We start from the raw sequence: 12147 nt of genomic DNA on the forward strand, positions 1-12147 counted from the left end.
AGCAATAAAACCATTACTTGGATCTCCCCCAGGGAATTGTCTGGTCCTTTTGTATGAGCACTGCTTTGTTCTCATCTCACTTTTAACAGTTGTCTTGCTAAAGCATTGTTTCAGTGAATCATATGTATCAAAATGTGTTTTCCTCTTTCCTGTTCTCCCACTTGTCTGTGCTTTTTTTCTTCTTGTTAGTCTTACTAAAATGTCTCCAGTTCTGTTTCCCTTTAAATGTCTGAATAATTAGCAGCAGTGGGCACAGAAAGATTTCTGATGTGAGCTGTATTGGTAAGTGTTTGACACGGCTTAATGACTAGGGGAGGGGGGACAGTGGGGAGAGACTTTATTCAGCAGCAGCTCTCCAGCACTTCCTCACTTTCCTGTTGGTAGGGAGAGCTTTCAGTCAGCTTTTCCAGCATTCCTCTCATTTTTAAATGCATGTTTCCCAAATCTGTTCCACAGGTGCCAACGAAAAAGCTGAAGAAATATGAGAGAGAGTACCAAACAATGCGAGAGAGCCAGCTGCAGCAGGAAGATCCTATGGACAGATACAAGGTAGGGAGATGCTCTAGGGGAATTTGGTGAATCCCATGAGGAGTGAGCTGTCTCCAGCAGTTAAATAGAGGTGTGTGTACCATGCTCACCTCCCTGGAATGTGCCAGGGATGCAGACCTTAGGGAAGTGAAGGTGAACTCACCCCATTTCTTGAATAAGCATTTTGAAACTTTGGATTTAGCCTTTTTTTCCAAGAATATTTAAGAATATTTCAATCACAATTTGTAACTCTTAAGTCATCTGCAAGTAGCCACATATAATATTTTTCTTCTTTCAGTTTATATGTTTGTAGGTAACTCTCCTGCTGTTGCACTTTTACGGGAGACCTTCATGAGCCGCAGAAACAAAGGGTGATTCAGCTACAGACACAGAAAGGAGAAAATACACATTGTTCTAGTGCAAGCTGTGTGCAGTGGCATCCACAGAGACTTTGGAAGATGAACTCTTCCTTGGCTGATACGATCCTTATTATTCATTCCTGTTTATACCAAGCTTCAGTAATTTTTTGTTAAGATAATACCAATTGTGGTGGGACCCAGAGTCTTCTGGGGTCCTGAGGTACTACTGCAATAGAGTTAATAGGGATGGATATTCCTCTTTAAAGGAGCAGAGAAATAAGGTTCAGTTGTTAATATGATAGCTTGATAGTTCCCTGAAAAAGAACAGTTCTTCAATTTCAGGTCAGCTTTGCTTATCTTTACAATGTATTTGCTTTCATTGTCACAGCTACGTTCTGCTGCCATAGATTTGTATGCTGGAGGGTCTGCCTCTGGGCACAGGCTTAACTGAGAGTTTTGGACCTGGTTATTCCTCACTCTGGTTATTCCTCATTCAGTTTGCTCTAGGTGAAGCTGCCAGGGGTGAAGCACTTTACTGCCTGCTGCCCAGGATAGCTGGGAACTGACATTTCTTACACATCCTTGTATTGTTTGCCTGCTGTTCTTCACTGTGCCTTAATATGTTTGTGCCATTGTGGTTGTTGTGGGGTCTTCAGGGGTGTGGAGGGGTAAATAATCACACAGAGTGCAAGAGGCTTGACATGGCCTGTAAACATAAGAGAAGTGCACCATGTTCAGAAAACCAGGGTGTGAAGATCTGTGGTGAGAGAATGTGCCTTAATTCATAAATGTGACAAGGAAAACTTACAGGTACGAAATCAAACTGACTCTTTTTTTTTTTTTTGTTTGTTTTGTTTTAAAAAGCATTTGTCTGTGAGAAAATTATATTTTAGTGTAGGTTTTTTGCTGTCAAAGGCTGGAGATTTTATTGTTTATGAGACTTAGGAGTGCTGTAGCTGCTGAGAACCAATAGCAAGTATGACCTGGTCATTTGGAAAAAACCACAACTGGCTGCTGATTAACTTTGAAGTATTTTCCTAGTGGTTCACTTATAGTACTGTGGAATTAAAATAATGCTTAGGAATCAAAGAAGGGTTCTTTAAAGCTTGGTGAAAGCATATTAACTAGTTAATCTTGGTCAATGCACTGTGAAGAACATTATCCAAGCTACAAAGGAGGATATAGGAAGTGACTCTTGGGCCACTGTTGATGTGAGTCACTGTCACAGTCAATATCACAGCCCAGGGTTTTGGCTTGTGCTTCTGAAACTCACTGTGGATTTTTTTATTAAGCTGTGTTGGGTCTGATCCTCTTAAGGATGCTGTGATTAGAGAGTCCCTGTAATAGGTTAGTTGCACATTAACTTCAAAGTCTGGACACGTTTTTCAGTTGATGGGTGGAAAAATGCTTGTAAATGTTCTTTTTTCCTTGTCTTGCTTGTTAGATTTTATTGATCTGTGAAGTTGAGGTTTTGTAGGAAGTGACATTTCAGGAGTGTTTCCAAAGGGCAGCAAGAAAATGTCATTGTATGGATCCTCCCAAGCAGCACATGGAGAGCCAGCCTTGCTTTTTGCTTGTCTTTTAGGAGAGCACTCTGCAGCCTGCATGGTCAGAGATGCATTTCATTTGGGCAGCACCTCTGCAGGGCTTTCAGCAGCCAGGCTTGGCTTGGGAAAGGACAAAAGCCAGCCTTGCCTGCAAGCACAGCACTACTGTCAGCTCCTGCTCTGTGGGCTGTGCCCCACTGCCCTACAACCTTGTGATTTTTACAGTTTCTCTTCCAAACAAAGCGAGGGTTTTGCTGGCTAGGAAGGGGATGTTTCTTGGATGGGATCACTGGAGTAGAGATCCCTGCAGAATGTTCCTCATATGGGTCAAGAAGGAAAAGAGCTTTAAATCAATTGATAATTTTTAGAGTTGTTGTTACCAGCAGGAATTTGTCAGGCCCATGGGCTGTAGTGAGCTGCAGATTTGAAGGATGTCTGAGTGAGGCACCTCCCTGTGGCAGCCCTCAGAGGAAGTCCCTGATGGCCTCCTGAGAGAGAGGGAGATGGGCTGGTTTTGCAGGGTCTGGCCCAGGAACCAGCTGTGTTTGCCTGACAGGTTCAATTCATCTGCTCCCATGAGCTGTGTCAAACACACAGCAGTTCCTGCCCAGCATGTATTCTGCATGTTGGGATTTGATTTACCAGAGGAACAGTATTAAAGAGTGCCATTATTTTTGCTGTTTGTTTAGTTCTGTATTTACAGGTATTATTTAGGAAAAATGCAAGTTTTTCTGCACATGTTTTCACTTTATTTTCCATTGTTTATAACAAATTATCACATTTTTGTCCGATTTTTAAAAGGTGCAAAAGTGAAATATGTTCTAAATTGTTGTTTGTCACCAAATCTTGTAACTTTTAGTTAAATTACAAATTCCCTTTAGAAGCTAGGAAGAAAAGTGAGTCATATGTGTAAAAAAAAAAAAATAGTAATAGGTTTCAGGTTGATGTTTTTCTAAATATTATGGAGTTTTGTTTCTGTGTTTGAGAATGCCTCATGTAACAATATTTGGTTTGACTTGATGAGAAAATTCCAGAAGTGAGCCTGGGGACTGATTTAAAATAAAGAGGATGTAGTTGTACAAAGAAGGGCTGGAGTTTTGCAAGCAGATGCTGCTGTTCTCTCCTTTTCCTCTGTTGACCTCCTTGTGCAATAGAGAAGTTGTGTGACTAAATGTGTAATTTGTACATAATAGCCTTCTCTGTAACAGTCTTCTCTGTGATTTGAAGGGGAAGCAAAAATTAATACACTGATCATTTTTATTCAGTCAGGGCCACTGAATGTCAACCGCCATGAGGAAAGTCATGGTGACTTTTGCTGTGGGACATTGTCTGTTGTTTCTTTAAAAAATGTGCTGGGGCACTTTGGGGAATGTTTCTCCAAAGTCACCAAACAGAAAACACAACTCTGTGTTGCTTACCATGAGAGGCTTTCCTGGACTGCTTGCTGTAAAAGCTTTTTGGGTTTCTAGATGGAGGCTCACAGGATTTTCCTTTGGAACTCCTCCAACATCAAGAGCCCTTTCCACTGAGTTTATGAAGACCTCAGTTTGCTCACATCCAGAAAGTGAATTTTAATCAGTGTTTTCATTCCATCATTGAGGAGCTGTTCATACTCAGAGGGCTGGGGTTTGGATGTTTTGATTTAAAGCATCCAGCAACTCAGGCAGCTGCTTGCTCACCCCACCACAAGGTTGGGGGAGAGAATCCCCAGAGTAAGAGTGACAAAGTGTGGGTTGAGATGAAGACAATTCAGTAGATAAACCTGAACAAGGAACTCAGCCACTCCTTCCCACAGGCAGGTAGTTGTTCAGCCATCTCCAGGAGAGCAGGGCTCTATCACACATAACAGTGACTTGAGAAGCCAAATGCCATCACTCCAAAGGTCCCTCTTCTTTCTCCTCCCTGCTTTACTCACTCAGCATGGTGCCATGTGGGCTGGACTGTCCCTTGGGGTAGGTTGGGATCGGCTGTGCCCCCTCCCAGCCCGGTGTGTACCCCCAGCCCCCTCACTGGTGAGGAGCTACAAGAAGCAGAAAAGGCCTTGGCTGTGTGCAAGCCCTGCTCAGCAATAACCAAACCATCTCTATCCTACCAACACCTTTTCCAGCACAAGCCCAACATATACTAACCACCATGAAGGAAACTAACCCTCCCTGAGCCAAGGGCAGCGCAGGGTGTTGCTGAACAGAAACAGAATTGCTTAACGAGGTTGGTGACTCATTACAGCCCAGCTGGGTACAGCACTGACAGGATGCATCATGGCCACTAATCTCCTCAGGAATTGCTCCTTGGTGCAGCCTGGAAGGGAGCAGAGGGTGGAGTTCAGCCTTTCAGTAATCCTGAACTGAGGCTTGCCTACTGCTTTCAAGTTTGTCATCTTCTTTTCACCCAGTGTGTGATGGAAGCGGGAGTAACTCTCTCTAAAACTCTTAACAAAAAACTCAATGAAGAATAAGCAACTTTTTTTTTTTGTATTAGAAATTTCTTTATATCCTGTTCTCACTGTCTTTACACCAATGGTTGAAAGCAGTAATTGGTCTGTGACTTTACAGGAGGTAAGTTGATTTGTGTTTGTGTGTATCAGCTTTGTTTGTCCTCTTTGGAAATGCAGTATCCTCCTTTTAAAAGCTAACCTGAGTTCACCAGACACCTTCAGTAACCAGGAGGAGGAATTTGGGAATGAGGGATCTGTTATTTTACTGACTGTAGAAACTGAGCAGTTTCTGAGACTGAGGAGAAGGAAATGGTTGTCATAGTAAATTTAGTGTTGTGGAGAGGAGGCAGGAAGCTGTCTGTCTACACCAGAGACAACTAGCAGGTCTGACTAGTTGGCTGATGCCAGTTAAAAATGCTGCCTCTGATGTGAGTCCTGCTGTGACAGACCAGCTCCATCTGCTGAACTTTGTCATTGTGAGCATATTTCATAAAACTCTCAATATTTCACAGCCTATGGAAATAGCCTGCTACATATGAAGAGCGCTGCTCTTTGCTCTTTCTGTCTTTACTGTGTCCTGTTAGTTTTTATTTAGACTTAGGCAGACTTAGGAGTTTCCTCCTGAGAAGGGAGGCAGTTTTACCCTGCTGGACCTGGGGGGAGGAGCTGCAAAAGACAAACCAGCTAATCGGGCATACTGCCCTGGGTGGAGGAAGAGTAAAGGTGGTCCTGTGAGAACCTTTCAGCTGCACATTCAGAGTTGGTGTCACTGAATGAGCTGAAAACATCTTGTAGCTATTGACTGGATGCCCAAGGTAAGAGATCTTTACCTCACTGCCAACCTGCCATGTGAACCCTAGTTTAAGAGGAGGATAGTGCATTTCCAAGCACAGAGCTTGCTTACCCACTTGTCTGCGAATGCAAAGCAGGAACTCTCAGCCTCACACTGCGTGCCTTGCTTGGCAGACACTGAAGCTTTTGGCAAAGACAGAGCAAAAATGATAAAGCCAACTTGGTTATTTTGTGAAAGTCGTAACAATTTGCTGCTTTCTTCCTCTAAGCAACATCCCTGTGAAAAGGTATTGGTGCTGCAGAATCTGGTCTGTCTCAGGTCTGAAGTTTTAGGTGAACTCAGGTTCTGACAACCGGCAGAGCCTTGTCTATAAAAACAACATTTCTAAGATGGTCTGAATGAAATACAGGAATAAAGATGTGTTAGAGATTGTTGTTAGTATTATCATTATTGACTGCAATTTGGTTTTACACTTTAAAACTTTTATGACGTTTACAGAAAAATTTTAATTTTTAAAATTCCTTGTCCCAAACAGACTAAAGAGCATTTAAAATAAGAAAGGTCCCCAAAGTTGTGTGTGTTTTAGCAGTGGTTATTTTAACTGTGTTAAGACAGAGGCATTTTATTTAGCTTCTGTACAAAACAAGTTATTCAAAGTACAATCTTTTGGAAGGGAAACCATCTTACTTCCCTGTGCAGGGCAGTGCCTATTCTAGTTACACAATAGGGTCACATTAACAAGAGAAAATTTGTAGAGGTTCCACTTCCTGCCACAGAGGAAGTTCCCACACAGAAGGAACCTTTTTTTGCATCCTCTTAGAGCTCCTGTTTTTGTTTAAGAAAAACATGCAAAATCTGCTTGCAACAGAAATAAAAACTGCAATTTCTTAGCTGATGAGTAGGAAGAAGTGAAAACAGGTGAATAACTTATGCAAGAAATCACATTTTGTAGGAATGCATTCACTGACCAACTCTTGAGAAATGTTACAAGTGCTAATATATAAATTATTATATATGATTGACTTTTACTGATACATGGGGACTGTCACTGTTTTGTTTTGGAGAACATAAGTTACCTTTCAGGTGAGAATAAGTCCTTTTTGAAATCTCAGCATATAGGTTATTGTTTTTCCACCTATGAGTTTTCATATGAACGTGGTGCTTTTCCTTGAATTTCCATAGTGCAGAGATTCCCTTCGCAGCCTGTTTTGGTATAAAAGATGTACAGTGATGGAAGGCCAGCACAGATTTTTTGTCTTAAAATCCTTTTGGAGGAAGGCACCTCTGTCTGTCCCACCTGGCTGTGTTCTTCTGAAAATGAGGAGTTGTATTTGATGTTGAACCCCTAGAAGTCCAGTGACCCACAGGCATCTTTTGAATATGGTTCTTTTTCTCAACTCTAGAGCAGCAGTCACAGATTTCTAAAAAACAGGAATGATTGTTCATTCTCCTGTTCCTTCACCTCCTGTGGTTAATGCTCCAGATAGTCATTTCTGCCTCTGTGGAGTGGGTAGGGAGGGCAGTGAAGCAAGAGCCTGCAGCCTCCAAGTTGTGCATTTTGTGTTCCTGTCAGTGCCCCCAGCAGGTCCTGGGCTTTGCTCAGGGGTGAGTTCCCCTCCACCTGGCACTGTAAGGTACACTCTGGTGTCACTGGCATGAGGTGCAGAGCAGTACACAAATGGTGATACAGGATGCTGGAGCTGTAGGGAGTTCCCTGCTAAATGCTGTTCTGTGCTGGCCCCACAGGAGAGGGGAAGTTGGCACTGCATCACCTACAAAGTGAGCTATTTTTATGGATCCCTGCAGACAGGATTTTGTAAAGTGGAGCAGGACAGCTTTCTACTTTGCTTGGAAGCATTATTATGAGTAACTGTTAATTGGTCCCTGTTCACTGCTGCTGGGTGGGATTTATCTTCCTAGGTTCTTTAGATGATGAGCAAGCAGAAACCAAGTGCTTTGTGGAGAGGTCAGTGTCTCTTTTTGACAGGGAAACACTACAGTCAGGGTGTCCCTTTCACAACACAAACCAGTGGGATGTAAGTGGAATAGCTGCATTTGCACTGCTGGCTTAATTCACTGTTGTTTCCCAGAGCAGCAGTCCTGTCTTAATGTGCACTCTTGCCTTCTCAGTGTTTGGCACACCCCATGCACTTGCTCATTGCTCTTCCTGAGGATTAATTTCCTTTCCTGGTTGCTCTTCTCTTTCCACAGAGGGAGAACCGCAGGCTCCAAGAAGCAAGCATGAGGCTGGAGCAGGAGAACGATGACCTTGCCCATGAGCTTGTGACCAGCAAAATTGCCTTAAGGAATGACCTGGACCAGGTAATGCTAACAGAGCTGGCTCCCAGCTCAGGCTTGGCAGCAGCAGTTGGGGGAGCCCTGCTTTGTGCTCAAGTGAAAGCATGAACACTTTCCAAGTGTAATTATTTTTTGCCTTTATTTTCCTGACAGCCTCACTCTTAGCTGCACTCAGCTGTATTTCCATGTGCCATGTAGGCATTCAGTGGGGTCTGGCCAAGACTGATTGCATCTCCTCTGCTGGGGATTGTTTAGAAAATGCAGGCCATAACCTTTAGGCAGATAGCAAAGAACAAACATTTCCTTGAAAAAGGTGTCACGTAGTTCTTGGGAGACTAGTTTCAAGCATTGCAAAATGTCTGTTGGATCTGTTTTTCACAGCACTTCTAGTACAGCCAACAAAATTCAGAGATAATGAAGTGGCACAGCACCAAAAATTCAACGGGCTCCTGGGTGTTCACTGATAACTGCTGGTGTTCCCTGTGGAGACTGGAATGTGGAGGGCAGCAGCATTCAGAGCCCTTTGCCCTACACACAGTGGTTTTCAGAGAACCTCACATTCAGCCCTCTCTTTCTACACTGCAGGTGCTTGGAGAAACTGGAATGAGCACAAAAAAGGAGGAAAGATTTGTAGTTCCTTCAAAGCATATCTTAAACAGGCCTTTCATCTAATATATCCTTGTAATCCCCAAATACTTACGTTTTAAGATGTTTATCTCATCAATTTTCCATTCTTGCACCGTTTGTTTTCCTTTCTCCTCCCATACAGCCTTACACAGCAATGAAAAAATCCTTAATCCATCTTTTCAGTCATAGAGATGGAGCTGGTTCTGCTGCCCTCAGACACCACCAATATCCTCATTAATCATTATTACTGTGGCAGAAAAATAACCTGAGACCACCACAGTGGTAGAAAACCAAACTTCAGCTCAGAGACAAGTTCTATATGGTTACTTGTTTCCAATGCCCTTTTCCCTCCTGTAATTTCAGCAAAGTCAGTGTTAATTGGCCACAAACATTTCCTGTCCTGGACCTCATTACTGAACAGGAAGGGTGGTGACTGCTATGTGTGTTTCCCAGCTGGGGAGGCCTACAGAATAAATCCAAACACTGAGAAATGTTTGGATGTATTGGAATTTCTCTCCTGATGATCAAGTGAGGACAGTGCTCACAAAAACAAAGCATTCCCAGTGTGTGTCACCACAAGCTTGGTCCTTCCAGAGAAAATTATATTCTCAATTTTCAGGTTTCTTCACGTAATACTTATTTGCACCAATAAACCATTTTCCTGGTGGTCCTGTCTCTTACACTTGCCTTTGTCTGATCACTTTGTAGGGTACAATGCACCTAAGTATTTTACAGTTATGTTTTCTCTGCTCACAGATTAAAAAATGGGATATTTGAAGTTACACAGGAGGTAACTCATGCTGACCTTGCTTAGATTAATATTGCTCCTAACAAAAATATCCTGTACATCACTGTTTGTGCCAGGACATAGTATCTGTGCTTATGTGCCACCTGGGCACAGGTAAGCAATTGGCCAAAGGGTTCTTTTGCACAGGTGTTGAAACACAGTGAAATAATTCAGTAAATGGGGATTTTGTATCAAAAAGTTATGTGAGCCATTAGAGGGCAGAAAAAGGCAATGCTAAAACCTGAACCTGGTGTATTTCTGAGCTGTACATCCCAGTGTGTTTGTACTGGCACAGAGAATGTCTGATTGACACAAGTATCCCTGACTCTAGGCTGAAGACAAAGCAGATGTTTTGAACAAGGAGCTTCTCCTGACCAAACAGAAGCTAGTGGAGACTGAGGAAGAGAAAAGGAAGCAGGAAGAGGAAACTGCTCAGGTAAGGTATCCTCCAGCTTTTCCCATTTAGTTAGTAAATGCAAGAAAAATGATATGCAGAAAACTGTGGTTGTGTTGCAATGGTGAAAATTATTTTATCCTCAAAATGCAGTTTCGATTCAAAGTTTGTAGTGCCAGGGTGATGTTTTTTTCCAAAGTACATTTTTTAGTGGGTTTTTTTACTTGAGCTCTGAATGTTTAGTTTTTCATAGCTTATCCTCTTCCAAGTATTGTAATGATTGTTGTCACTGGTGGTGAGCAATCTCAGCTAAGGAGATGTGATCAGACCTCTTAAACATCTAAATGAAGGAGCTGGAGGAGTTGTTTTCTTGTAAGAGCTCATTCTGGATTCAGCTGCTGGTTCACTTAAATAATGTTCCTGCCTGAAGCCAGACCCAACAGCAGAAGAACAGGGGTCGGAGAATTTTGCTGACCAGACCTGGTTTCTACTCAGTTGCAAAAAACTCAGTCTTTGTTCTGTAATCCCATATATCTAACATGTAGGTTTCAAAAGTGATACCCTCATTTTTATCTTTGCTATTTGGCAATAGTGACTGCAACAATTAATGTTAATTAAGTGTGTCTCTCTAAAATGGAGCTCTCTGTTTGCCATAAGTAAGGCAGTGAGGCTTTTTTCCTACTGAAAGGGCTCTCCAAGTGGAGTGGTTCTGAAGGAGGGATGAGTTAGCTCTGTTTTCACTCAGTGCCACAGACCCAAACAGATTTTTTTTCTCCTGTTACAGAGATGACAGTGTTGAGAGATTCTTCTTGTTCCATCTCCAAACAAACAAACAATCTGGCCAAACCTGCTGTGACAGTGTGCAGAAGAACAAAAACTAAATCAGTAAACCCCACTTAGCAGTAATAATTTTCTTTGTGTTCTGTGGGCCATGATGTACCACCACTTAACACAGAGAATGGGAATTAAGTTACAGGAGAATTCTCTAACCAGAGATAAAGGGTCATAGTACAGACTTCTTGGTTATCACTGATATAATCAGTATTTGTAAACTGAGAAAATCAGACACTTGTCTGAGAACTGGAATTTCATAAGCAGCAGCTGTAGAGCTGTTGTAAACACAGCAAGACGCAAAGAAAACAATCAGATGATATGTTTTGAGAAGTTCTGTCAGTGTACTGTGTAACTTCTTCCTTCAATTCCTAGCTGAAGGAAGTCTTCAGGAAGCAGCTGGAGAAGGCAGAATCTGAGATCAAGAAAACCACAGCCATTATTGCAGAGTATAAACAGGTACCATTCCAGAGACCCTCTCTCATATTTCTTCTTTGAGCCTGATACAAGAGCTGAATTTTCAGCATTGCAGGTCTCATCCTTCAAAGAAGCTCCACCTTTCAGGCTTTCAGAGAGCAATGTTGTAATTTGTCATAAATCTTCTTGTGGCTTTCCTAATAGTCTCCTAATCAGGCAGTCAGGAATAACCTGTCTTTCAGCTAATTTTAGTACTGTAGGGTGAATGCTTCTGTACTTTGTGACATAATGCAGTATAAACATCATAAACCAACTCATCCATAAAATGTTCCTGTCTCTGTATTGAATACTGCTGGGTTTTTATCATTAGCAGCAGCAGTGGAGTTGTTAAGGGGGGAATGCATATACTGAGTGAGGCAGAATTTAAGAAGTTGGTTCTAGCAAAAAACCATTGTTAAAAAGCACAGATTCTACTTTAGCATAGTAAACTTGAGCTAAGAGACTGCTTTTCTGCTCCAGATTTGTTCCCAGCTGAGTACCAGGCTGGAGAAACAACAAGCAGCCAGTAAGGATGAACTGGAAGTTGTGAAGGTGAGAACAATGTCTCTGCACAGGGGATGTTTCTAACACAGGTGTTGCTGAATGCCGGGGGTATAGAACTGAGATGTGAACTGAAGGTAAAGCACATCAATAGCCCCACATGCATTTTTCAGCAGATGTAAACAAGGAAAGGGTTTATTTCCTTTCATGGTTCTTTTTCTTGCATCAGACACTGTGGAACTCTCAAACTGAACTGCATTTAGTACTTGGCTTTTCTTTTTGCTGTTAAAATACATATTTCTGGTAAAAAATGTAGAGAAAACAATGTTTACTTGGCTGTTTTGATTAACTGGGGAAAAAAAAGAAGACAAAACATGTTGTTTCTCAAGTGTGCACAGCAGAGGGATTGGACTTGGCCAGATTGGACTAGGTTTATACATTTGGGTTTCTGTAATTTAGGTAGAATTGGTTTAAGTAATTAAACCAAGTGGCACAACTGGAGCCATCCCCAGAATATCCACAGGGGCTCCTCTCCCTTCTCTAAACCCCTTACCAGGAACACCTACATAAGAGATAAACATTTCCTGACAGG

The 12147-nt window shown here is 42.2% G+C and overlaps 1 protein-coding gene across 15 annotated transcripts in view; it reads left to right on the top strand.

The window, feature by feature from the left end:
* Positions 1 to 12147, top strand: part of RABGAP1L (RAB GTPase activating protein 1 like) — a 227286-nt gene that overhangs the window by 208224 nt on the left and 6915 nt on the right. For 11 of the 15 annotated variants that reach the window (XM_059854584.1, XM_059854586.1, XM_059854585.1 and 8 more), the window contains 5 exons: positions 457 to 549; positions 7873 to 7983; positions 9705 to 9809; positions 10974 to 11057; positions 11535 to 11606. In XM_059854584.1, the coding sequence (XP_059710567.1) occupies positions 457 to 549; positions 7873 to 7983; positions 9705 to 9809; positions 10974 to 11057; positions 11535 to 11606 (465 nt within the window). Of the gene's footprint in view, positions 1 to 263; positions 283 to 456; positions 550 to 826; positions 4990 to 7872; positions 7984 to 9704; positions 9810 to 10973; positions 11058 to 11534; positions 11607 to 12147 lie in introns of those variants that run through there. The other 4 variants (XM_059854587.1, XM_059854599.1, XM_059854597.1 and 1 more) reach the window with 3 other exon arrangements.

The sequence above is a fragment of the Haemorhous mexicanus genome, chromosome 9 (genome assembly GCF_027477595.1).
Source record: "Haemorhous mexicanus isolate bHaeMex1 chromosome 9, bHaeMex1.pri, whole genome shotgun sequence".
NCBI classification, from domain to species: domain Eukaryota; kingdom Metazoa; phylum Chordata; class Aves; order Passeriformes; family Fringillidae; genus Haemorhous; species Haemorhous mexicanus.